Here is a 25,514-nt window from a genome sequence, read left to right on the forward strand (position 1 = left end):
TTCAATGCGGAAATATACGGAAGCGCCCCTAGCGGCCAGCGTAAATATGCACCCCAAGATACAACGGCGTAGGAGACTTACGCCACTCATATCTTGGCAACAGTGAGGCGTATCTGATTCTATGAATCAGTCGCAAAGATACGACGGCGCACATTCTGACTTATGACGGCATACATGGAGATACGCGGTCGTAAGTCCTTTGTGAATCTGGCCCCTGGTGTCTCCCACCAGCGCTCCAGGCTCCTTCTCTTCGACGAGTGCCCCCATAGCAATCCGCTTTTTATGGGGGCTTCATTGACACAGACTGGTTGTCCCCTGCTCTCTCTTAACATCATTTTATGGACAGTAGCGGGAGCCATTGCTATTAATATGCCCAATGAGATGGAAGACAGCGGCGAGAGCCACTGCACTCGTGCACATCGCTGGGTCGGGATTGGGCTCAAGTAAGTATAGGGGGGGAACTGGGGAGATCCTGCAGCTACGAAAGTTTTTTTTGCCCTAAAGCAGGGTCTCAAACTGGCGGGCCTCCAGCTGTTACGAAACTACAAGTCCCATGAAGCTTTGCAAGGCTGACAGTTACAAGCATGACTCCCACAGGCAGAGGCATGATGGGCGGGGCCAAGTCCTGCTGTCTGTGTCAATGGATGCAGCAGAAGGACTCGGGAGTGCGCCCGCATGAGAGCCCCCATGGAATGCAGCTCTCCGTGGGGGCACTTAATGAGGAGGAGGAGCCAGGAGTGCCACCGGAGGACCCTAGAAAAGGAGGATCAGGGCCGCTCTGTGCAGAACCCTTGCACAGAGCAGGTAAGTATAGGCATGTTTGTTATTTAAAAAAATAAAACAGCCTTTACAAACACTTTAATCTATAGAATGCATTAAAGCAGTGTTCCACCCAGGGACTGATATGTAGCAGCTGTGCTGGGTGGTGTGCTCTTGTGTCACCGTATTTTTCAACTCACTGCTGTGCCGTTCGGGCTGTGTGATCCCCCTGCTCATCCTTACCCCACCGCCACTACAGAGAGGGACAGAGTGTGTAGCAACAGCTCTGTGTTAAGTTCCCCCATTTTTCCCCACTCCCCTTCTCTCCTGGGAAGCAGCAGAGGAAATGTAGGAAAAAAACTTGCGCCAAACAATATTTAAAATGATACCTTCCTGATGAAGTATTAATTACGAAACTTACAGCGCTTCTGGTCATGTCACTTCCGGGTCCCAGCTTCCAGTTTTCTCCTATGCACAGTTTTCTCCTATGCACTGCTTTCAGGCCTTATTGTAAGTTTTCCTATGCATGGCAATGGTATAATTTGGCCCCAACGTTAGTCGGCTGAAGACTCAGGACTAAAGACTGCCCATTTATAGTTGCTGCCAAGAGACCCTTGCACATTTGCTTAGTTTATAGGTACCTCTCAGGAGATATTACACAGGACTTAGCATTTCTTTTAGAGTGCACTTTAAGCCAGTTACAGTACCCTTATCCACAAAACATTTAACATTGTGATTTCAGTTTAGTAGTATAGAACTCTATTTAAAGTTACTTTAGAGTTTGCATTGTCTAGTAAAAAAAGCTTTGTGATGGTATATTGCGGACCGAAGTATCCTGTAGAGCTAGCCAGGGGTTTCTGGGAAAGCTCAGATTTTCCACCAAAAAGGAAAGAAAGGAAGATGGGAGAGCCCTTATAGTGTAGTAGAATAATTCCATAACAAGGATACAGTGCCTTTACAATAAAAGTACAAAGGTCAAAATGGACTAACAACTGTTGAGGCTGAGGTCATCTATCTAGGGGGAATGACGACGACGACATGTGGCCTTCCGAGTGCGTGGGTGGAGAAAACCTGTCTCCGCTGTCTATTACTTGGGCATTCCCATTGTGGGTGCTCTTTAGGGGTTCTAAGGTGGGTGAACGAAATGGTAGAAAGAGGAAAAGCACCCTTGGGTAGTTCAATTGGCAGAGGTGCCTCATGTGCTTGTTCAAAGGATAGGCACGAGTTGTCTGCTTTTGTAAAACATCCAATTACTTTATTTCACAAAATAAAACATGTTTCAAGGCTTTAAATTGCCACTTCCTCAGTTCAAGGTGATAAAATTGGTGTAGAGTTTGTGGCAATGATGTCATATAGGTGGGCGACATGTAGCATACCATCATTTATACTAATCTACACCAATACAGTTCATTCACTAACGATCTTGGGGTAGACTCACAGACAAGATACGACGGCATATCTCCAGATACGCCGTCGTATCTCTGAGTCCGGCCGGTCGTATCGACCGTATCATAGAATCAGTTACGCATAGATTTCTATTAGATCCGACCGGTGTAAGTCTCTTACGCTGTCAGATCGTAACTGCATTTTTCCGCTGACCGCTAGGGGTGTGTATGCTGATTTACGCGTCAAAATATGTAAATCAGCAAGATACGCAAATTCACGAATGTACGCCCGGACGACGCAGTACATTTACGCAGTTTACGTTAGGCTTTTCCCGGTGTATAGTTACCCCTGCTACATGGTGGCGTAAGTGCGGCGTACCAATGTTAAGTATGGCCGTCGATCTCGTGTCAAATTTTTATTTACATTTTTTTACGTCGTTTGCGTAATTCGTCTGTGAATGGGGCTGGACGTCATTTACGTTCACGTCCAAACCAATGACGTCCTTGCGGCGTACTTTGGAGCAATGCACACTGGGAAATTCCACGGACGGCGCATGCGCCGTTCGGGAAAAACCTCAATCACGTCGGGTCAAGCCTAATTTACATAACACACGCCCACCTCTTCACTATTTGAATTAGGCGGGCTTACGCCGGCCTATTTACGCTACGCCGCCGCAACTTTCTTTTAAGAATACGGCACTTGCCTGTAAAAGTTGCGGAGGCGTAACGTAAATAGGATACGTTACGCCCGCACAAAGAAACGCCGATCTACGTGAATCTACCCCCTTGTGTCTAGTTTCTAGTATTAGCCCACAACCAAGTTAAAGGTATCTATGCTCATATATCTATAAGTGCGCGCAGTGACTTTAGTTCGACCTGGTGTGTCAGAGAAGCTGAGGCTGTTCTTGAAGTCGAGGTGTGGAACAGAGAACCCAGATTACCAAGTGGCTCCTTCCAGTGTAGCGCTGCAGATAGGTTCGACGAAAACATGTTACTTCTTTAAATTAATGAACTGCTGCAATTTCAAGTTTTTCTACCTTAATGCCCTATTATTTTAGAAGGTTAATATACGATCACTGCAAATTTGGTGAAACTACTGTATTTCCTGTCTTGGGTAAAATTTAGCAAATGCCATCTCTGCAATCAAATTAATGGGGGTTTATGTAAAGTGTTTTGCAGATGATTAGAGCATTCATTCACTATGTTTGAAAGCAGTTTTAGTTGAGTGAAATTTATTGATGCACTTAGCTGTCCAAGTTTGTGGAAAGAATATATTGACTAAAGCTTATCAAGCAACTTGATGCTAATAGTGTAAATGGGCTAAAACCTACGGCAAGCAAATATTTGCTTTTAATATGGCAATACTCCAGTTTTACTAAAACTTGTGTAGCAAGGTCCCAGGCCTCCTTCGGTCTAATGAGAACCTCTAGGGCCAGGGATAGCTGACATCCTTCTGTATGTAGTGGGTTGTGAAGCATAGTGGGTGCAAAGATGGTGAAAGTCATTGGGCGCCAGACACTTCTTGGATGTAAAAGAGGTTTTATTTCTCTTAACAGTCCTTTTTGTATTTTTTGGGGGGAACGAGGGATAGGGCCAGGACACCCTTAGATAGTTGCAAACTCAATTAGCCGACTCCGAGACTTCAATAGGACAGCCATGCAGGGAAAGGCCAGGGCTGATCCTAGGCAGGGTGCACAGGGTGCATTGCACCCAGGCGCCTGCAGAGGTGGGGGCGCCGAACATCTAACAGACTCTCATCACAGAGGCCCCCCTCTAGTTCCCAATAAAGTACTCTGCTTCTCTTCCTGTATTTTGTTTATTGTTAAGAGATCATGTAAGGATCCCAGGTTAATGAAGACTTCGTGGGGGAGCATCTCTGTGGTTGAGTCATTGCCATAGAAACATTTGTAAAAGGGAGGAGTTAGTAAAATGACGACGCCCATGTGGGGGCGCCAGAAATATTTCTGCACCCAGGCGCCTGTGACCCTAGGATCAGCCCTGGGAAAGGCCTCCAGCAAGAAGCATGTGCAGGAATGCTGTCTCCTATGGCAACGGTCTTTAACAGTTCCTAACACAAAGCGTAACAGTTCTTTTAGCTTCACTACAACTTCTCCTTATAGTTCTTCCATACACTGAGCTTTCCGGTCTCTCTCTAGACCCTCTGTTTCACTGCAAATGAATCCCTTGAGCATAGGCGTGCGCATAGGTTGTGCCATGTGTGCCCAGGCCCACCCTAATCACCCTTTACAGCACAGATTCCCCCTACTTCCCTGGCTCCCCCTTCCCCCTGCAGTGCGAACAGTTTCCCTCCTCTCCCGCCAGCTGTTGCTGCAAGGATGTTTTAGGATGAGTGGAGGAAGGGGCCGGTAAATATGTAATTGACCATACCCTTCCCTTTCTGAATTAATATCATGAGTGATCAGTAGTGTGTGTTTGAGCTTTGGGGTGCACATCCTAATGCAATACACCTATGCCCTTGAGCTCCTCCAATCTTCACGGTGGTATCTACCTCAAGCGTCACCCCCCGCTTCTCTGTTGGGTCCCTAGCTTGGCACTCTAGATGCCTCTCAGCTTCACACACGCTGACCCGCTCAGTCCCTAGCTTTACACACAAGGCTGCTCTGCAAGCGTCACCTCCACTGGCTTGGGTCCCTGGCTTGATTTCCACTGAAGTTTCTCAATTTTTCACTGTCCCCATCTGGTGAGAATGCTTCTCCGGTACTTGCTTCAGTTACTTACTGTGGTCCCTGGTAATAAGGCGGATAGTCCCTTACTGGTGACAGCTTCCTCTCTACCTCCGACCATCACAGGATCTCCTGCCGGCAGAACCGGCACTTTTGGTTAGACTGCAAGCCACAATCTGAACCCTGCGCTGCTCTCTTGCTTCTGGATAGGCCCTCAGACAGCCTAGCAGCCAGATGTGCCAAGGATAGGCCCAATCTCCGGGCTAGCAGCCTGGGCAATACGATACACGTCCACCCAGACAGTCGTCCAGGTGGCATAGAACTTAGATCACCTGACTCCATCCAAATATATAGGTTCTCCCAGCAGGCCCAGGGATTCAATTAACTCCCTGTCCATTGGCTGAGATACCCCATATACCCATAACCTGACCTTGGGCCACCCTTCTCATATCTAGTATCACCTAGTGGTAGAAGAGAAAAGTGCAACAGGGCCAAACTTAGAGAGAAATCAATAGATTTCTATCAATCAACCAGGATAACTTTTCCTGGTATGTAAATTTGTAAGAAGCGCTCTGCCAAAACTACAGGGTGCTACACTTGTATATTTGCTGCAGGAGCATGACTAGAAATCACAGGGCCCCATAATGAAAAATTTAATGGGCCTCCGATAGGAAAAAACCTATGCAATTGTACAACACCCTCATTACCATGGCATGCCACAATGGACCCGAGAGGTTTTATCTGTGTGGAATAGGGAATGTAAGGCACATTGTACATGGGATACTGTGAATATAGAATGTACAGTGTACAGAATGGGACAGTATGGATTAGGGAATGTACAGCACAGTGAACATAATTGGCTAATAAGGAGTAGAGAATGTACAGCACAGTGGGGAATAGGAAATGTGCAGAACAAGATAGTGTGGAATAGAGCATCTGTGTGGGTAAATGCTCCTAATCACCCCAATAAGACGTATACAGCATAAAGCAGGGGCAAACAGAGTGTGGCAGGAGTATGCATAGTACTGCACAACATACAGTCAGGAGTATGAAATGTATGAAATATTGTCAGGACCTAGATCTGAACCAGGGATCTCTGCTGTGTCTAGTGGTGTCTCTTCTTGCTGAGCCTCCTGAGATGCTGGACAGCACCCTGCCTGATTCCTTATAGAGCCTTAGCTTGTGTCTTGTTTCTCTTGTACCTTGAACCCTTTGCTCCTACCATGAACGTTGATTTTAGCCATGCCTTTGCATTTCCTGTTTGCTAGATTATTGTGATCTCTCCAGCCAATATCTCACTCTTGTCACTACTGCTGCCATCCGTATCTTCGCTACCACTCGTTACCAACCTTTGGCATGTTCCTCGACTAAGGGTCTGCTTGATCCCAACCTGCAGCCACTTGTCACTGATCTTTGGTTTGTTCCTCTACTACACTTCTACTTGATCCCCACCTGCTATATTTGCTACTGGACCCCGGCTTGCTTACCTGTTGGTGGGGCGATCCTGAGGACTGGGACCTGGTCATGCGACAAAGTGCATGTGCATAAAGATAAGTAATCCAGTCCATCCAAGGAGTTCCACCATCCACAGTGCACACAAGGTTTGCCCCAGCCTCTCACCTAATTCATAGCCCCATTACAGGTCAAGCCAAGCCTCCAGAGACAATCAGAATATACCCTTTCATGAAGTCACATGTTCAGTGATGCAACGCGTCAGGCAGGAGCCAGGTGTTGTCACTCCGGTTGGGGCCGAGACCGGAAGTATCTGTGTGTTCGAAGCTGTACTACTGAATTTTAACTGTGAGTGACTATTTTTTCCTTAATAAATTACTGTTTTTCTACTACACTATGGAGCCCCAATCTTCTTTTTGCATGTTATCTGCATTCTGATGTTTGGATATTGCCTTCTGGTTCTACGTGCTCTGATCTTGCATGCCCCTGGATATATTCTGATTGTCTCTAGAGGCTTGGCTTGACCTGTAATGGGTCTATGAATGAGGCAAGAGGCTGGGGGGGAACTTTTTTGTACACTGTGGATGGTGGCACTCCTTGAATGGACTGGATTACTTATCTTTATGCACATGCATATTATTATAACTATATAGCGCTTATTTGCTCATTTGCACATATTTATTAATTCTATGCACATTATTTATGAATTATCAATCATTGTTTATGTCATGTTGAAGAATTTTGATGCACTTTAATGTATGTTTAGATTTATATATTATTGAGTGAGCGCCACATTTTTATGTTTTTCAATCCTTTTAGTGTGTGAACACCCGTTTATGTTGGCACTGCAGCTACTCCCCATTACTTTATTTATTTTGCTGTCTTATTGGTTTTCACATTATTACTCCTGTAGCTATGTTATATACAGTACTTCTGACTGCTGCACCCTGTGTGTTATACATTCCTGACTACAGTACTCTATGTGTAACATATATTTGACATCTACACTTTATGCACCCTGAATGTGACTTATTCCTAAACCATGCACTCCCTACTTTACATACTCATGACCCTTGCAATGTGTGTGTTAGGCATTTCTGATCCCTGTATGCCTTACTTCTGTACTCTGTACATTACTTCTGGCCCCTGGACTCTATATTATACAGTATGTTGCTTATTACATACTCCTGATCAAAATTACAATTTTCCCAACAAGTGCTGCTTGCTGAGTAGTCCATGACTATTTTAATGTAGTTCCTTTGGTAGTGTCAGACAAAGTGTCAGCTTTCTGTCTATATTTTGTGTGGAGAAAAGCAGGGCTGGCCTTTGGGGTGTGCGAGCTGTGTGGCCGCACAGGGCGCTATGGGCAACAGGGGCGCTGTGCGGCCATCCAGAGCCATACTAAGGGGGGGGGGGGGGCGAGCCGCCCCCAGGTACCACACACTGGGGGGGTGTCAGACCAACACCCCCCTCTGCGATTGTATTACACCCGTGGTGGCAGCGCCGCGGGTTTAGGCAGAGGTACGCTGGCACAGGCAGGGAGATGCGAGCTAGCTACAGTGGCGAGGGGGAGGGGGTGTGCAGGGTGACACCGCTGCACCTACCATCCCCTCCTCTTACGGCCACGGGCTGCCTGTCTGTGCGATGTCACACAGGCACAGCCGAGTGAAGCCGCCTCCCCCTCTTCTCTCTTTATGTGTAAACAGGGGGAGGGGACCTGCTGTGCATGTGCCGCCGCGCTGATCTGAGGTACTGAAGGGGGGGGGGGGCTGCACTGAATGGGGGGCTACACTGAACAAGGGGGCTACACTGAAGGGGGAGCTGCATTGAACAAGGGGGGCTACACTGAAGGGGGGGCTGCACTGAAGGGGGGCTGCACTGAATGAGGGGGGCTACACTGAATGGGGAGAGGCGACACTGAACGGAGGGGCTACTCTGAAGAGGGGGCTACTCTGAATGGGGGTTCTGCATTAAACGGTGGATACACTGAAGGGGGGTCTGTGTAACATGCAGGGGGTCCAGAGGTGCAGGGTGCTGTGTAATGTAAAGGGGTCCAGAGGCGCAGGGTGCTGTAATGTAAAGGGGCCCAGAGGTGCAGGATGCTGTGTAATGCAAAGGGGTCCAGAGGCGCAGGGTGCTGTGTAATGTAAAGGGGCCCAGAGGTGCAGGGTGCTGTGTAATGTAAAGGGGCCCAGAGATGCAGGGTGCTGTGTAATGTAAAGGGGCCCAGAGATGCAGGGTGCTGTGTAATGTAAAGAGGTCCAGAGATGCAGGGTGCTGTGTATGTTTAGGTGACCAGGGGGAGAGGGGTGAAGATGGGGGGGGGGGGCGCCACAGGATTAGCTCACACAGGGCGCCTGAACACCTAAGGCTGGCCCTGGAGAAAAGCGTATGTCATGGATTAATTTTTTAATAATAATTGTTTGTTTGTGACATGGTAATTAAGGAATATAATGGGGTGCAAGTACTGGGTCATATGTGTAAATTCCCCTTTAAGCCCCCCCACCCTACTTTAAGACACATCCACCATTTGTCATGGTGCACCATAATATTTATCTCTACTGGGTCCCCTAGGGTTCCCCAGGTCTTTCACAACTCTAGCAACACCTCTAAACTACTGAGAACTACATTCGGTGGACCAACCCTTTAATATTCAACTTGAAAATGCTTTGGAATCTGTATTAAAATGTATATAATAATTAGACGTTCTTTTGTAAATTTGAAACTTATATTTAAACTGCCTTCCGAGAAATACTAAACGCCGCGCTAATGAGTGTGTAAGCAAGTTGTCAGGACTAGCCTGATTGTTTCAGGGATTCTGTGGCTGTGATGTACCTTATTATATTGAAAAACAATTATACAATTATGCCGGGTACACACGATCATTTTTTGGCATGAAAAAAACGTTGTTTTTCAGCATGTCCAAAAAACGAAGTTTTTCCAACTTCATCATTAAAAACGACGTTGCCCACACACCATCGTTTTTAAAAAATTATGAAAAAGCGCTGTGGCGTACAACACGTACGACAACACTCTAAGGCCCTGTACACACGGTCGGACAAAACCGATGAAAACGGACTGAAGTTCAGTTTCATCAGTCCAAACCGACAGTATGTGGGCCCCCATTGGTTCGTTATCCTTCGGTCGCAAAATTTAGAACTTGCTTTAAAATTGAACCGATGGACGCCTAACCGATAGGCCAAAACTGATGGTTAGTATGCAAAAGCATCGGTTCCAAACCTGGGCATGCTCAGAATCAAGTCGACGCATGCTTGGAAGCATTGAACTTAATTTTTCTCAGCACGTCGTGTTTTACGTCACCGCGTTGGACTCGATCGGTTTTTGAACTGATGGTGTGTAGGCACATCAGACCATCAGTCAGCTTCATCGGTTAACCGATGAAACTGAACTTCAGTGCGTTTTCCTCAGTTTGGACTGATAATGTGTACAGGGCCTAAAGGGGAAGTTCTATTCGCCTTTGGGCTGCTTTAGCTGATTCCGTGTTAGTAAAAGACGATTTGCGATTTTCTGTCTGTTACAGCGTGATGAATGTGCTTACTCCATTACGAACGGTAGTTTTACCTGAACGAACGCTCCCGTCTCATAACTTGCTTCTGAGCATCCGCGGGTTTAAAACGTTGTTTTAGCCCACACACGATCATTTTTTACAAACCGAAAAACTAAATTTTTTAAAACAACGTTAAAAAATGCAGCATGTTTGAAATTTTTTTTTTTTTTACGTTTTTCAGAAGCCGAAAAACGATGTGAAGCCCACACACGATCATTTTAAATTACGTTTTTAAAAACGTCGTTTTTTTTCATGCCGAAAAATGATCGTGTGTACGCGGCATTACTCTAAAATGAACATAGCATTCCTTTGTTTTTGGGAGAGAGAGCTAAATCTCACATGCGTAAACATTACTACTGCACATAGGAGAATATATTACAAGCCATTCATTAGAGGTTTTACCATAAGGATTCAGTATACTTTGCTTCAGGCTGTCTTTGTGCTTATGTCATTCATTCTAATAAATTTAGGAGGTTAGGTTCTTGTAAACTCCAATCTACAGATCTCAACCTGCTTGAAATGTGTTCTACCATGACGCCGCACATGAAACTTCACTTCTCTGCTGTTATGTAACTAATCTGTGGAGACATGTATAGTATGTTTCCGTCTGTTCCAAAGGCATTCCCTACGCTAAGCTTGTTTATGCTGTAAAGGGAACCTGTTGGCCGTTTTAGGCCCCATGCACACGAGACGCTGGTAAACTCGAGTTCAGAGGCATTTGGGCATTTAATGTTATCCTATGTGTCCATGCACACATTCACGTTTTTTTGCGTTTTAAAGCAGTTGGGTTTAGGCTCGTTTTTTCAGAGGCAAAATTTTGGGTTCAGACGCAAATGTTTTTGCGTTTCAAAGCTTTGGGAGGGTCTACAATGTCTTTGTTATGAACGGTGATAGCCGCAAACGCGGTAAAACGCCGCTAAACGCGGCAAAACGCAGCAAAATTCGCGGCAAAAACTGGCGTTTTAAACACAGTTTTTTGCCTTTGAAAACTTGAGTTTACATGTGTTTGCATTTGCTTCTCGTGTGCATGGGGCCTTAAACTTTTGAAATAAAAGTTTTGCCAAGGAACCAATACTACAAGTGCCTGCTTTACATTTGTTAGCTAGAAAAGCCTTTTTTGTGTGCCTCTTTAAAACTGCCATTCTTTTCTCTAGTGAAGTTGCCCTGATTGGCCATTAGGACTTTTCCACTGGACAGGTGGATGTCAGCTGCTGGAGTTTTGCCCTGAGGTTAGGACCCAAGGTAAGTTAGGACCCAGTAACAAAGTTAATATTTTTCCAAAGAGTTATGCAGAAGACAAGTTTTTTGGGCTGAAGAAGCCACCTTGTGATGTGTACACATAGTCATGGAGCTAGATTCACGTAGCTCTTACGTCGGTGTATCTATAGATACGCCGCATAAGTAGTAAGATGCGCCGTCGTATCTATGCGTGCCATTCTGGTAGCTAGATACGCCTGAACTCTAGCTTCCTCCGACCGACGTAAGTGTTAGTACGCCGTCGTATCTAGGGTGCATATTTACGCTGGCCGCTAGGGGCGCTTCCGTAGATTTACGCGTAGAATATGTAAATGACCTAGATACACCGATTCACGAACGTACTTGCGCCCGCTATGCCGTTTACGTAAGGCTTACGTCCGACGTAACGTTACCCCTGCTATATGAGGCGCAGCCAATGTTAAAGTATGGACGTCGGAACAGCCGTCAAATTTAACGTCGTTTACATAAGTGGTACGTGAATGGGGATGTGCGTAGGTTACGTTCACGTCGAAAGCATTGAGCCGACGTATCTTAGGGAGTATATGCGACGTGACTCTGAGCATGCGCGCGCATGCACGGATCGTTAGTGAAAAAATTTACATGGGGCCACGGCTACTTTGTATACACCACGCCCACTACCTTCCACATTTGAATTAGGCGGGCTTACGCCTGCCTATTTACCCTACGCCGGCGCAACGTACGGCGCCAGATCTTTGTGAATAATGGTCTGGGCGCCCTATTTTACGTCGGCGTAGCGCATATGAGATGCGCTACGCCGGCCAAACTATACGCTGAGCTACATGAATCTAGCTCATGGTCTTTAACCTTTAAAGCCTTGTACACACGATCAGTCCATCCGGTGAGAACGGTCTGAAGGACCGTTGTCATAGGTTAACCGTTGAAGCTGACTGATGGTCCGTCGCGCCTACACACCATCGGTTAAAAAACCGATCGTGTCAGAACGCGGTGACGTAAAACACAACGATGTGCTGAAAAAAACGAAGTCCAATGCTTCCAAGCATGCGTCGACTTGATTCTGAGCATGCTTGGATTTTTAACCGATGGTTGTGCCTACTAACGATCGGTTTTAGATGTTTTCAGCTGATCCTCATCTTTTTATGGTAATCCTACAGATATAGGCATTGGTGTCAGGAGTCATATCTCTTGCATACTTGTAGGATATGAGCATTAACAGCTCTGTTAGGCCTCGTACACACGACCGAGAAAATCAACAGAATCCATCAAGAAACTTGGTGGCAGAGCTTTTTTGCCGAGGAAAATGGTCGTGTGTACGTTTTTTATCGAGGAAACTGTCGAGGAACTCGACGAGGAAAAAAGAGAACAAGTTCTCTTTTTCCTCGACGGGAGTCTCAATTTCCTCGTTGGGCTGGTTTTCGACGAGAAACTCGAGCGTGTGTATGCTAAGAAACCCGCGCATGCTCAGAATAAAGTATGAGACGGGAGTAAAAGTAGCGTTTGTAATGGAGATAGCACATTTGTCACACCGTAACAGACTGAAAAGTGCAAATCGTCTCTTACCAAACTTTTACTTAACACGCAGTAACATGAGATTAGCAAAAGCAGCCCCAAGGGTTGTGCCAGTGGAATCGAACTTCCCCTGCCATTGTATGTGTTCTACGTCACCGCGTTTGAGAACGAGGAGATTTGGTCTTGACCGTGTGTGCGCAAAGCAAGCTTGTCGAGTTCCTCGACAAACCTAACAAGGAACTCGTCGAGGAAAACGACATGTTTCCACAAGTGTTTGTAGCGTGTCTGTGGGAATTAGTGCCCATTAAGCCAAAAGAGCATTTGCAAGATATTCTGATGTTGGACAAGAAAACCACATTCGCAATCAACATTCCAATTAATACAAAAATTCCTCTACACCAAACTCATCAACCCATGTCTGTATGGACCTGGCTTTGTTACAATTGAGAAGCCAACGCAGTCAACATGAACCAGTTTATTTTAAAAAATATAGTCAAGTACAAAAATAAGTACAATAACCATCTTAAATACAAAAATATAAAATTAAAAAGGAATATGCCAATATTGTCGTATAATTTAGGTGTGCTTTACATGTTAATATAACAGATTAAAAACACATTTAAACAGGATTGGCCTTACAATGTGAGTTAAGTTCAGCACATTACCAGTGCAAGTTAACAAGTGGTCATATTTGAGTTTGTTGCTATCCATTTCTTCAACACATCATCTGGAACCATGAAGTTCTCCATGTGCAAAAAGCAATTTGTTTCAAAGATTGTATATATCAAGTACGGCAAGATACGCTTAGGATTCAAGTAGTTTTATATTAAAATGCAACATTCAGAAATGCATGTGTATGCATGAGGAATGTCACTTGTGCGTTACATATATTATATACTGCTTTATATCATTGGGGATTGTGATCCAATTTATTATACCCACCAAATCAATTAAAGTGGAGGTTCACCCTAAAAACATGTATATAACATTACATTCTGCATACTTCCAACATTTACAGTATGCTGTTTGTTTTTTGCTGTACATACCGTATTATTGCTATTTTTCACCCGGCTTCCGGGTACTCACTCCCGCGGGAGTAGGCGTTTCTATGCAGAGGCGCAGTGTCATATGTTACTTCACCCAAATGATTGACGTCTTGAGAAAAACTTCCCCCCGGCGGATAAGGCGCATCACGATTTTCCGAAAGTAGCCGAACTGCGAGTCGACTCTATACAGCGCCTGCGCAGTCAGCTCTATACGACTCCTAGTCGGTGCGCAGGCGCCTTATAGCGCTGTATTAGAGCCGACTCGCAGTTCGGCTACTTTCAGAAACTTGTGACACGCCTTATCCGCCGGGGGGAAGTTTTTCTCAAGACGTCAATCATCTGGGCGAAGTCCCACATGACACTGCGCCTCTGCATAGGAACACCTACTCCCGCGGGAGTGAGCACCCGGAAGCCAGGTGGAAAATAGCAATACTACGGTATGTACAGCAAAAAACAAACGGCATACTGTAAATGTTGGAAGTATGCAGAATGTAATGTTATATACATGTTTTTAGGGTAAACCTCTGCTTTAAACATTCAATTTTGAAAGTGATTCTACCATTTAAAAGAACATATTAGAAGCTAATACAGCTGCTAATAAGACCACACTAGTCCAATAAACAAAATAAAGGCAACTGCATATAATATATTTGCCCTTTAACACTTGGTCATATCTCCAATTCAAGACATATCCAGGCCAAGAACTGTGGCTGGCTAGGACAGAAGGTGATCATTAAATGTCTTGGCAGGTGGAAATTTTCAGAATTTTTATTTTGAAAGATTGTTAAAAATAGTGTTGTGTAAAGGATTATAAGCCTCATAGGAAAGGAACATCCTTGACTAAAGCCTCGTACACACGATCGGATTATCCAATGGGAATTGTGTGATGACAGGCTGTTGTCGGAAAATCTGACCGTTTGTACTCTCCATCGGACAATTATTGTCGGTTTTTCGACCAACAAATATGGGATAGCATGCTTTAAAATTTTCCGACAACAAATGTGTGTTGTGGGATTATCCGATCGTGCGTACACAAGTCCATTGGAAAAAACTCCAAAGTACAAACACGCATGCTCAGAAGCAATGCTAACCATAACACAACATTAGCAGACGTTGCCTAAAGGGTGGCGCTAAAGAGCTGAAAAACCACGTAGTTTTCTGTTTTTTGGCCGACAATTCTGTGCCGTTTGTATGCAATACAAGTTACTGGCCAACGCCCTTCGGACAAAAGTCCTACGCTTTGTCCGATGAAAATCCGATCGGGTGTACGAGGCTTAAGAAAAAAATCACAATTCAACCAATGTTTGAGGCTGTAAAATTCAGCTTAATTGTGAGTGTTTTCACACAACAAAATTTAGAATGTTGTCTAATAAAACTAGGGAGTGTCCTCTATCTATAAAGAACGGAAATCGCTTTTCAGATAGGCACCCTTCCTAGTGAAAGATCCCTATTAAGCTAGCCTCACCTATGCTAGATAATAAGGCAACGCTAATCATTTAGCCTTCCCTCCCCTCTTCATACATACATACCAAATTGAACAAATTAGATACCAATCATCTATGGGCCTAGTATTTGCAGTCCAGGGACCTCGCCTGTGGAATGCACTACCAACCACCATCCGACTGGAGTCGGACCACTTGGCCTTCAGGAGAAAGATTAAAACCCATCTCTTCTGAGGTCAAGGGGTTCCTTACCCATGAAATGGATACAGCGCCCAGAGGCGATTCAGTTCGCATGTGTTGCGCTTTACAAGTCTCTCTCTTAACTAATTAATACTATAACAGGGGATAATAGCTGGTATTCTGAACCATATACCATATTTTAAATGACATAAGGAAAATTTGTTTCAGACCGGGAACAATAGAATTCATTCGTATTTTAAGCCCTGGTTCACACTGGGTACGATTTGAGATGCGATTTGACATGTCAAATCGCATCTCAAATCGGCGGCATTTGCCGGCAATGGCACTGTCCTAATCGGTGCGACGCCGCAATTGCGGCGCTGCACCGATTTCAAAAAGTAGTTCCTGTACTACTTTTTGCGATTTCGGGCCGCAATTTACATTGAACCCTGCACAGATGTCTCTTAAATCGCTTAAATCGATTTTACCGCAATTTGGAATTCGCAGCAGTGTGAACCTAGCCTAAAACAAGTAGCACTCTAATCACACACTTCTTTAAGAAAAAATAATAAACAAAAATATATACTGAAATTCAGTATTAAAAGTGTATATGTAAATACATACAATAAAATACAGATTTTTCCATAAAATCTTTAAAACAGTTTCACCAGTATGAAAATATTCCATGTAACTAAAATAAAGACATATTTTCAGTGTTTTTTTAAACTGCAAAATGTATATAAAAATAATAGCTTTTATGTCTTTATATGTATAAAATATGCATTATATTGCATTACTGAATCAAAGTAAGAGGAAAACAGCACCATTAGTGTCTTCATCCAAGATGGAATGATCTGCATTTGTCTGGCTGTTGTCCTGGCCAAGACATTCTGGTTGTGTGTTATACCACACTAAAATGTCTTCTTAGCGAGAGGTATGGCTAAGATGTGATACAGTTTATTACAGAATAACATGTTTTTATTAAGGAGGTTTCTTCAGAGATTTCTGTACTGAGCTGGCAACAGATAAAGCTCCTCCTTGAACAAAGCGTACAAAATAGTCCCCAGCCAGGGGTCCAACTGCATACAGGCCTTTCTCCTGTGCGCACTCATAGGTGAATGGATCGATCTCCAGAGGGTTCCTTTTGGAGCTGACTGACTTCTCTGTGTCCAGAGCCAGATGCTTGCCATTTTGTGGAAGGAAAGCCAAGTTAGGGTTGGAACCAATAAGAATTAGGGTCATGGAGACATTGAATGCCTTGCACTGTCCATATTTATCCCTGAAAATACATTTTTTATTGTCACTAAAGTGAACTGCATGGTGCTCAGGAAGGCTCATGTAACCTTCATAGGGTCCACCTTTAAAGACAGATTGTTCTTTCATCATTTGGTGCACCTTGTGGTACTCTGGGTACATGACCTGTGGTAATTGGTTGAAAATGAGTGCTGGGTCATTAACCCGTCTTCTAAAGGCATGAATTACGGGGATGTTGTAGTGATGCGCCAACAGAATGGCATCTGCAGCTGTCAAACCCGCACCTATGATCAGGACTGGGTCTGAGTCTTGATGGACTTTTTTGGTCTTCACAGCCTCTTCAAGAGCAGAGATCTGATGGGACACAAATGGAAGATCTTCTCCTTGGATACCCAATCTCAAAGGGCTATCATATGTCCCTGTGGCCAGAACCACATTCTTTGCATAGACACAGAAATTCTGATTGATTCCTGAATTGTTTTCGATGAAGCCGCTCACTTGGAAGATGCTCTTGTCTTCTGGTCTATCTGTGGTAAGCTCGGGTCTGTCCCAGAGGTTGTCCTTCTCAGGTAAATTTTCCTCACGTCTGTTCAGTTTTACAATCGAGGTGACGACAGCTCCTGAGACAAAGTTGTCCTGAAGTCTTTTGTTCCTTACATAGTATTGGTAATAATTCAAGATGTCGCCTGCAGTGGACCTATCATTTCTGAGGTTCCTAAAAAATAAAACAAGTAGGTGGTTAGTGTAGTGAAGTAATATAGTGGTTAGATAATTGATGTTTAAGTATTAAGTAATTTTCCAGCAGCAACCCAATTCTTCCAGAGAGAGAGCACTTTATTTTGACTTCCAACACAGAACAAAGTCCAATACTTGCAACAGATGACAAAAATCCAACAGAGTAAATATAAATCAGAATAGTAGCTTTTAGAGTCCCATGTTCTTTATATCTGTGCTTTTATAATCAAGGAACATAACAAGACAGACCTCCAGATTATATTCCCTATACACTGAATGGCTGAGTAATACGATTGCCGTCTCCATTAGGTCTTAGATCCACCCTCTGTTATTCAGAGTGATAGATAATGACCCCCAGCCGGAAACAGCTGCAGTCAACCAACTGCCCTAATTTGCATTCTTGCATATTAACATTAAAGAGGAGTTCCACCCATTTTTTAATGTTTGGCTGTGCTGCATGCCCTTAGTGCCTAGATTACATAATGGACAATCTCATTTATTTTTTGGGATAGTAAATACCTTTTTATCGTTTTAAAATCCAGGTTCCTGTCTTAATCGCCTAGGCGAACAAGGAGTAAGGCGATTTGCAATGGTTCCTGGGAGATCAGCGTCATGCCTCCCGACGAAATCTCGCGTTTTTTCAAATACTGGAAATTAGGCAAAGGGGAGGAGTTTGGCGCCATTATAGAAATTTTACAGCAGCGGTGAGGAAGGGTAAGTAAAAGAGGCAACCGGGTGCCAGGCCGGGCCCCCCCCCCGCGACTGTAGCTGGGGGGGGGGCGCAACCGGGTGCCACACACTGGGGGGTGTCAGGCCGGGCCCCCCCCCCGCGACTGTGTCTCTCCGGTGTCCTGTGGTGTCTGTCCGGTGTCCTGTGGTGTCTGTCCGGTGCCCAGAGTCACTATCTGTCCCCTTTGATTTGTGGAGTAAATATTGTTTGGCCACTTCCCTCTTCAATCAACAAGTCCCCTTTGATATGTGTACCGTATATACTCAAGTATAAGCCAACCCGAATATAAGCCTAGGCACCTAATTTTACCACAAAAAACTGGGAAAACGTATTGACTCAAGTTTAAGCCTAGGGTGTCCATCTGCATGCCTCACTGTGTCCATGTGCATGCCTCACTGTGCCCATGACTAGACTTACATTTAACATGGGAGTATATAGAAGGGGTGCCCGGCTTTGAAAAATCGGTGCTCCCCGGCCGTAGGTCCCCCAGACAGCAAACTTTGCACACTTGTAGATGGGGCTATATGTCATGCCAGTTTCGGGTCCAGAAGACCTACAGCCGGCCGGTAGTGGGTCACCAAATTTACCAAAGAAATTACTGTTTAACATGGGAGTCTACGGAAGGGGTGCCCGACTTTGAAAAATCGGTGCTCCTTGGCCAAAGGTTCCCCAGACAACAAACTTTGCACACTTGTAAAGAGACAGTGGGGCTATATGTGTGGGGCTATATTCTAAGCCCTATGCCACCTACCCTGTAAAGGAAAAATGTGTATGCCTACCCAATCTTAATGCCTCGTACACACGATCAGTTTTCCTGACAAGAAAGGTGCGATGTGAGATTTTTGTCAGGAATTCCGACGTTGTGTATGCTCCACCACACTTTGTCAGTTTTCCTGCCAAGAAAAGATCAGGAGCAGGATCTCAATTTTCGTGACAGGAAAAAAATCATATCGCAAATCGCGGTCGTCTGTATGCAATTACGACGCAAAAAAAAAACGTGCATGCTCAGAATCAAGCAGAAGTGCCGAACTGCCTATTGAACTTCATTGATTTCGGCTCTTCGCACGTGTTGTCACCGCGTTCTTGAGGTTCGGAATTTCAGACAAGATTAGTGTGACCGTGTGTATGCAAGACAAGTTTCAGCCTGCTGAAAAAAGAATGTGGTTTTCTTGTTGAAAAAAATTACCGTGTGTACAAGGCATAAGGGCGCTTTTTCCTTTACAGGGAAGTTATCATAGGGCTTAGAATGGGGGTTGGAGGAGATTTAAGCTTAGTTAGCTTTCGACTGGACTTCCACTTTAACATCTGATAAGATAACTATTTCTAGAATGCCATTGGTAGCTGTGTGTGACATGAATTCATCAGAATGCAAGCTATGTGCAGTATGAATAACTGAGATAAATAGAGATTAGCCATTCTGTAGACGGCGCGTTATTAGCATTAGTTATCTGCTTTAGATTGTGTTCTTGTATTGTAAATTGAAGCTTTCTGCAAATGTTCTTATGAGATAACCCCCGAGCCCGTCCTTTCTCCAAGAATTCATAGTACATGAGATGGTAGACACAAATACTGTTAGCCGGATTTAGGTATACTTACGACGGTGTATCAGTAGATACGCCGTCGTAAGTCCAAATCCGCGCCGTCGTATCTTTAAGCATATTCTCAAACTGAGATATGCTTAACTGTTGCCAAGATACGACCGGCGTAAGTCTCCTACGCCGTCGTATCTTAACTGCATATTTACGCTGGCTGCTAGGGGCTTGTAAGTGGATTTACGCCGAGAATATGTAAATTAGCTAGATACGCCTATTTACAAACGTACGTACGCCCGTCGCAGTAAGATATGACGTTTACGTAAGGCGTTTTTCAGGCGTAAAGATAAACCACCTAAAAGATGGCGCAGCCAATGTTAAGTATGGACATCGGAACAGCCGTCGAATTTCACGTTGTTTACGTCGTTTGTGTAAGTCGTACGTGAATGGGGCTGGGCGTAGGTTACGTTTACGTCGAAAGCATTGACTATTTGCAACGTGATTTTGAGCATGCACACTGGGATACGTCCACGGACGGCACATGCGCCGTTCGTTAGGCGCGTCATTTACGTGGGGTCACGATTCTTTACCATACAACACGCCCACTACCAGTCTACTTTGAATTACGCTGGCCTACGCCGGCCCATTTACGCTACGCCAACGTAACTTAGGGAGCAAGTGCTTTGTGAATACAGTACTTGCCTCACTATGTTACGTCGGCGTAGTGCAAATGGGATGCGCTACGCCGAACTAAAGATGCGCCGCTCTACCTGAATCCGGCTATCTATATGCTTTACAACAAATGAACAGGAACCAGGAGAAATCTACCCAATAAGGGGATGCTTGGGTTGATTGTCCTTACAGATGTACAAGGAAATGTCATCTAGTTTTGGGTAAGGAAAAGATAGTTAAAGTGAACCTTCCCCCTGGAATTTGACTTCCTCTCTTCTGACTCCTCCCCCTCCTTCTTATAATAGGATTTTTTTTTTTTTTTACACATGAAATACTTTTAAACATCTTCCCAGTCCTTACTTCTTGAATCCCTGCCTAGGGAAGAATAACGTAAATAGCGCAATCTTGCGCATGCATAGACACGCTGTGGGATCTATAGGAACAGGCAGTGACCCATGCTATGTCTGCGAATGCACAAAATCACACTGAACCCCTACGCATGCACAGAAAGCTTTAGAAAACATGAAATTGCTCTTTATAATCACCTGCTGAGGTCTGTGGCTTTGGATGTAAAAGTTTCGGCTGCCATGCTAGGGCTATCCTTTGAAAACCAGAGACCATTTCATTTAATCCCACCTAAAGCAGGCAGAATTCTAAAGATTGTTGTGGCAAAAGGAAAATGTTCAGTGGGTTCAAATTTTATTGATTATAGCAATGTTTACCTTGATAAAAAAAATTCTATATGACTTTCACAGACTGAATCAATATTTTTGTTATATAGTTTTGCAGCACTGGGGTCATTGGTTCAAATTCCAACCTAATCACGGCCTGCATCGCACATTAATGTTCGCCCTGTGCTTGCATGGGTTTCATCCTAGTAATGCCATCTCCCACATTCCAAAGGCATGCTGGTTGGCATAGGTGTGCCCAGCCTATTGTATTAGGGTGTGCACCCCAAAGCTCAAACATGTATGCGGTGTCAGAGCAGTGGACGGTGTCATAAGGTCAGAGATTGGTGTCAGTAGGGCAGTGGGTAGTGTCAATAGTTTTAATTTTATTTATTTTTTTTACTTTTTTTTTTTATTATCATTTTCTTTAGGAGCCCTGTTAGGGGGCTTTGGGGAAATGTCAGGGGTCTAAACAGGGGGAATCTGCACTACATGGGGTGATTAGGGTGTGCCCACGCCTATGCTGGTTGGTTAATTGGCTCCTGCCTATATTGGCTCTACTATGTGTTATATGAATGCGACATAGAGACCTTACATTGTAAAGGGGTTGCATAAATTGCCAGCACTATATAAATACCGTATTTGCCGCTGTATAAGACGACCTTTTGGATGCAAAAAAATGCATCCAAAGTCGGGGGTCGTCTTATACGCCGGATCTGTCTAAGTCAGGCTGCGGACATCCATGTTTCAGGCTGCGGGCATCCATGATTTAAAAGCCACGCCTCCTCCTCAGACTGTTCCGTGATAGGCGGAACACTCATTTTCCCAGCAGGGCCTCTGTTCAGTGTTCCACCTATCATGGATGCCTTCTCATCCTCGGACGAGAGGACGTCCGTGATAGGCGGAACACTGAACAGAGGCCCTGCTGGGAAAATTAGTGTTCCTCCTATCATGGAACAGTCGGAGGAGGAGGCGCGGCTTTTGAATCATGGATGGCCGCAGCCTGAAACATGGATGTCCGCAGAAAAAAAATAAGGTAGGGAGATCGTCTTGGCCGGCACAGTGGAGGCATGTGATGGACAGTGGAGGCATGGAATGGCACAGTGGGGGCATGGAATGGCACGGCACAGAGGGGCATGGAATGGCACGGCACAGTGGGGCATGTAATGGCACGGCACAGTGGGGCATGGAATGGCATGGCACAGTGGGGCATGGAATGGCACGGCACAGAGGGGCATGGAATGGCACGGCACAGTGGGGCATGGAATGGCACGGCACAGTGGGGCATGTAATGGCACGGCACAGTGGGGCATGTAATGGCACGGCACAGTGAGATTTGAAAAATGCCTGTTTCTGTCAGTGGTTGTTCCCGTCATCAGTTATTCTGGCTACCCCTCAGCTTCCAGACAGACTAGTAGGAAGAGGGTAGTCTTATACGGCGAGTATATCCCAAAGCCAACATTTTTCCTGGAAAAATAGGGGGTCGTCTTATAGGCCGGCAAATACGGTACCTGTAATAACATTCATTTGTAGATTGGCCATGGCGCGAAGCACCCAGTGGTTCAGTGCAATTATTCTGTCCTTATACTGAAAAACATATGTAGTGGAGCCCCTTAGTCCCCCTGCAAAGTCTTACAAAAACCTGTTCAGTTTGTCAGCTGCATGCAGCTTTTTGTAACAGGGTGACAACACTCCTGCATGTTTACTGAATTTGGAGCAGAGTTGTCACCCTTTTGTATACTATTCCTGCTTGTACTACAGTGAGATGAGAAGATGCTGCAGGAGGCGTAGCTATGAGCATTGCCTCTGGTGATTCCCAGGCCTATAGCTTGTCAATCAGCAGCTGGCCACGCCTAGTCCTGCCCACTGCTTTCTGGATTGGCAGCACTGCCTCTGCTGCTGACACCCTCCCACTGTGAGCTGCAGTGTCTAGGAGGGGGAGTGTGTGAGACGCAAATTAAGGAGAATTTGGCTCAGTCAGGGGAGGAAATAGAAGTTATATACAGTGTTTGCTTGTGCATTATATAGTAACTGGATTTACACCAAGCTGTTCTGCTTACAGTTATCTAAAACCACCAAAAAATATATATTCCATCCATAACAGTCACCATACTATAAAGCTTGATTGTGAATTTGGATTCTTACCTCCTTTTCATCCTCATCCAGTCTTTAAATGATAAATCAGGCAGGCCCATCCAGTCCCCACGACTAAGAGTAATCATGGATCCCTCAATAGCCTAAAATAGAAAATACTTGTGGTCACATAAGTTACATAGCACAGAACAATACTGTACTTACTTCCCTGAAGACATTAATACAGAAAATATAGTTAATTTTTAGGTTTTGTTACCACCAGCCCATGGCGTTTTTGCATGCGGGCTGGTATTTGTTGTGCGCAGCGGCGAGAGGCGGTACATTGTGCCGTTTCAGTGCGTCAAACCATTTACATTTTTTAAACCCTATTGAAGTGCCACAAAATGACACTGCAGCTGAGGAGTATTGTAATGAGTTGGGCTGTGGAAACACACAATCTAAGGCCTCTTTCACAGCAGTCATGTGTACAAATGAATACTTTGGGCCAGATTCTCATACATTAGCGCTGCTCCTGGGCAGCGTAATGTATGAGCTCTACGTTACACTGCCGCAGGTCTACAGGTTTAAATCCTGATTCTCAGAACACTTATCTGTAAACTTGCGGCGGTGTAGCGTTAGATTGCTCGGCGCAAGCCCGCCCAATTCAAATGGGGCGGGCACCATTTAAATTAGGCGCGCTCCCGCGCCGAGCGTACTGCGCATGCTCCGTCGGGTAAATTACCCGACGTGCATTGCGCTAAATGACGTCGCCCCGACGTCATTTGCCTAGATGTATACGTAAATGGCGTCCAGCGCCATTCACGGACGTCTTACGCAAACGACGTAATTTTTATTCAATTCGACGCGGGAACGACGGCCATACTTAACATTGGTTGCGCCTGCTAATTAGCAGGGGCAACCTTACGAGTCGGGTACGCTACGCAAACGACGTTAATTCGCTGCGTCGACCTCGCGTATGTTCGGGAATCGCCGTACTTACCTCATTTGCATAGACGACGGGGAAAAGCGACGATGCGACACCTAGCGGCGGGAAAAAAAATTACTTTTAAGATCTGACAGCGTAACAGCCTTACGCTTGTCAGATCTAATGGGTACCTATGCGCAACTGATTCTAAGAATCAGTCGCATAGATACCCGGGGCCAGATGAGGTGTTACGACGGCGCTAATGGTGTTGCGCCGTCGTAACACCTTTGAGAATCTGGCCCTATGAATCTATTTCATAAATAGCAGCTAAAGCACTTGGGTTTGCCTTGTGTTCTGCAGCAGTATTCATTTTGTTGACTAAAATACTTTCGTCAACTAAATTAATACTATTTTAGTTGACTAAAATATGACTAAAACAATTCAGATGACTAAAATACGACTAAAACTAAAATTACTTTTTGGTCAAAAGACTAAAATATAACTAAAACTATAATGGCATTTTTTTTTTTTTGTGTTGCGGGGTTTGTGGGAGGGTAAGAGGGAAACTGTCACTCCTTTTAGTTAAAATACTCCTCAGACCGGTGAAGTCGGAGGAAGTAAGAATAGGTAAAGGGTTGTACTGGAGTAAGTGAAAGGTAGAGCTGATATGGTGATAGGTACATGATGAAGAACGACATATAAGGAATAAGAGATGCTCAGTTGATGTGAAATACGGATGTAATGGTATATAAGTTGTTGAAGAGGCTGTTTTTGTGTGTAGAAAAATATGAAAAATAAAGAATTATAAAAAAAAAAAGGCTATGAGTAAAACTAAATTGAATTTATATCACAACGGTTAAATCTGTGTCTGTAGTGCATGTTCAAACCTTCATACCACACATAATAAACATGTTATTAGATTTTAACTCCAGGAGTATATAATATTTGTCAGTTCTAAAGAAATAATGCATTAAAATTTAACTAAACCCATTCGATTTTAGGAGACTAAAATGTACTGGAGATTTTAGTCGACTAAAACAACTCAGATGACTAAAAAACAACAACTAAAACTAAATTGGCATTTTAGTTAAAGCGGGGGTTCACCCTTAGAGGGCACTTTTCCCCCTTAGATTCCTGCTCGTTATTACTAGGGGAATCGGCTATTTATTTTAAAATATGTGCAGTACTTACCCGTTTACGAGACGCATCCTCTCCGTCGCTTCCGGGTATGGGCTTCGGGAATGGGCGTTCCTTCTTGATTGACAGGTTTCCGAGAGGCTTCCGACGGTCGCATCCATCGCGTCACGATTTTCCGAAAGAAGCCGAACGTCGGTGCGCAGGCGCAGTATAGAGCCGCGCCGACGTTCGGCTTCTTTCGGCTACGAGTGACGCGATGGATGCGACCGTCGGAAGCCTCTCGGAAGGCTGTCACTCAAGAAGGAACGCCGGCTCCCGAAGACCCATACCCGGAAGCGACGGAAGAAGATGCAGCTCGAAAACGGGTAAGTACTGCACATATTTTAATATAAATAGCCGATTCCCCTAGACCGAACGAGCAGGAAGCTAAGGGGAGATTTTTATTTTTTTTTTAAATGGGTGAACTCCCGCTTTAAAAGACTATAACTGAGACTAAATCGAAATTTTTATGTAAAAATTAACAGTTT

General features: G+C 44.6%; 1 protein-coding gene across 1 annotated transcript in view; it reads right to left on the reverse strand.

The window, feature by feature from the left end:
* Positions 1–15,997: 15,997 nt before the first annotated feature.
* The window catches only part of OSGIN1 (oxidative stress induced growth inhibitor 1), a 44,331-nt gene continuing 34,814 nt past the window's right edge, over positions 15,998–25,514 (reverse strand). Inside the window, exons 5-6 of the mRNA XM_040329102.1 lie at positions 22,998–23,089; positions 15,998–17,230 (exon numbers count right to left, since the gene is read on the reverse strand). Coding sequence (XP_040185036.1) covers positions 16,243–17,230; positions 22,998–23,089 — 1,080 coding nt within the window. The 3' untranslated portion in view covers positions 15,998–16,242. The remainder of the gene's footprint in view (positions 17,231–22,997; positions 23,090–25,514) is intronic.

This window comes from Rana temporaria, chromosome 11 (assembly GCF_905171775.1).
Source record: "Rana temporaria chromosome 11, aRanTem1.1, whole genome shotgun sequence".
NCBI classification, from domain to species: domain Eukaryota; kingdom Metazoa; phylum Chordata; class Amphibia; order Anura; family Ranidae; genus Rana; species Rana temporaria.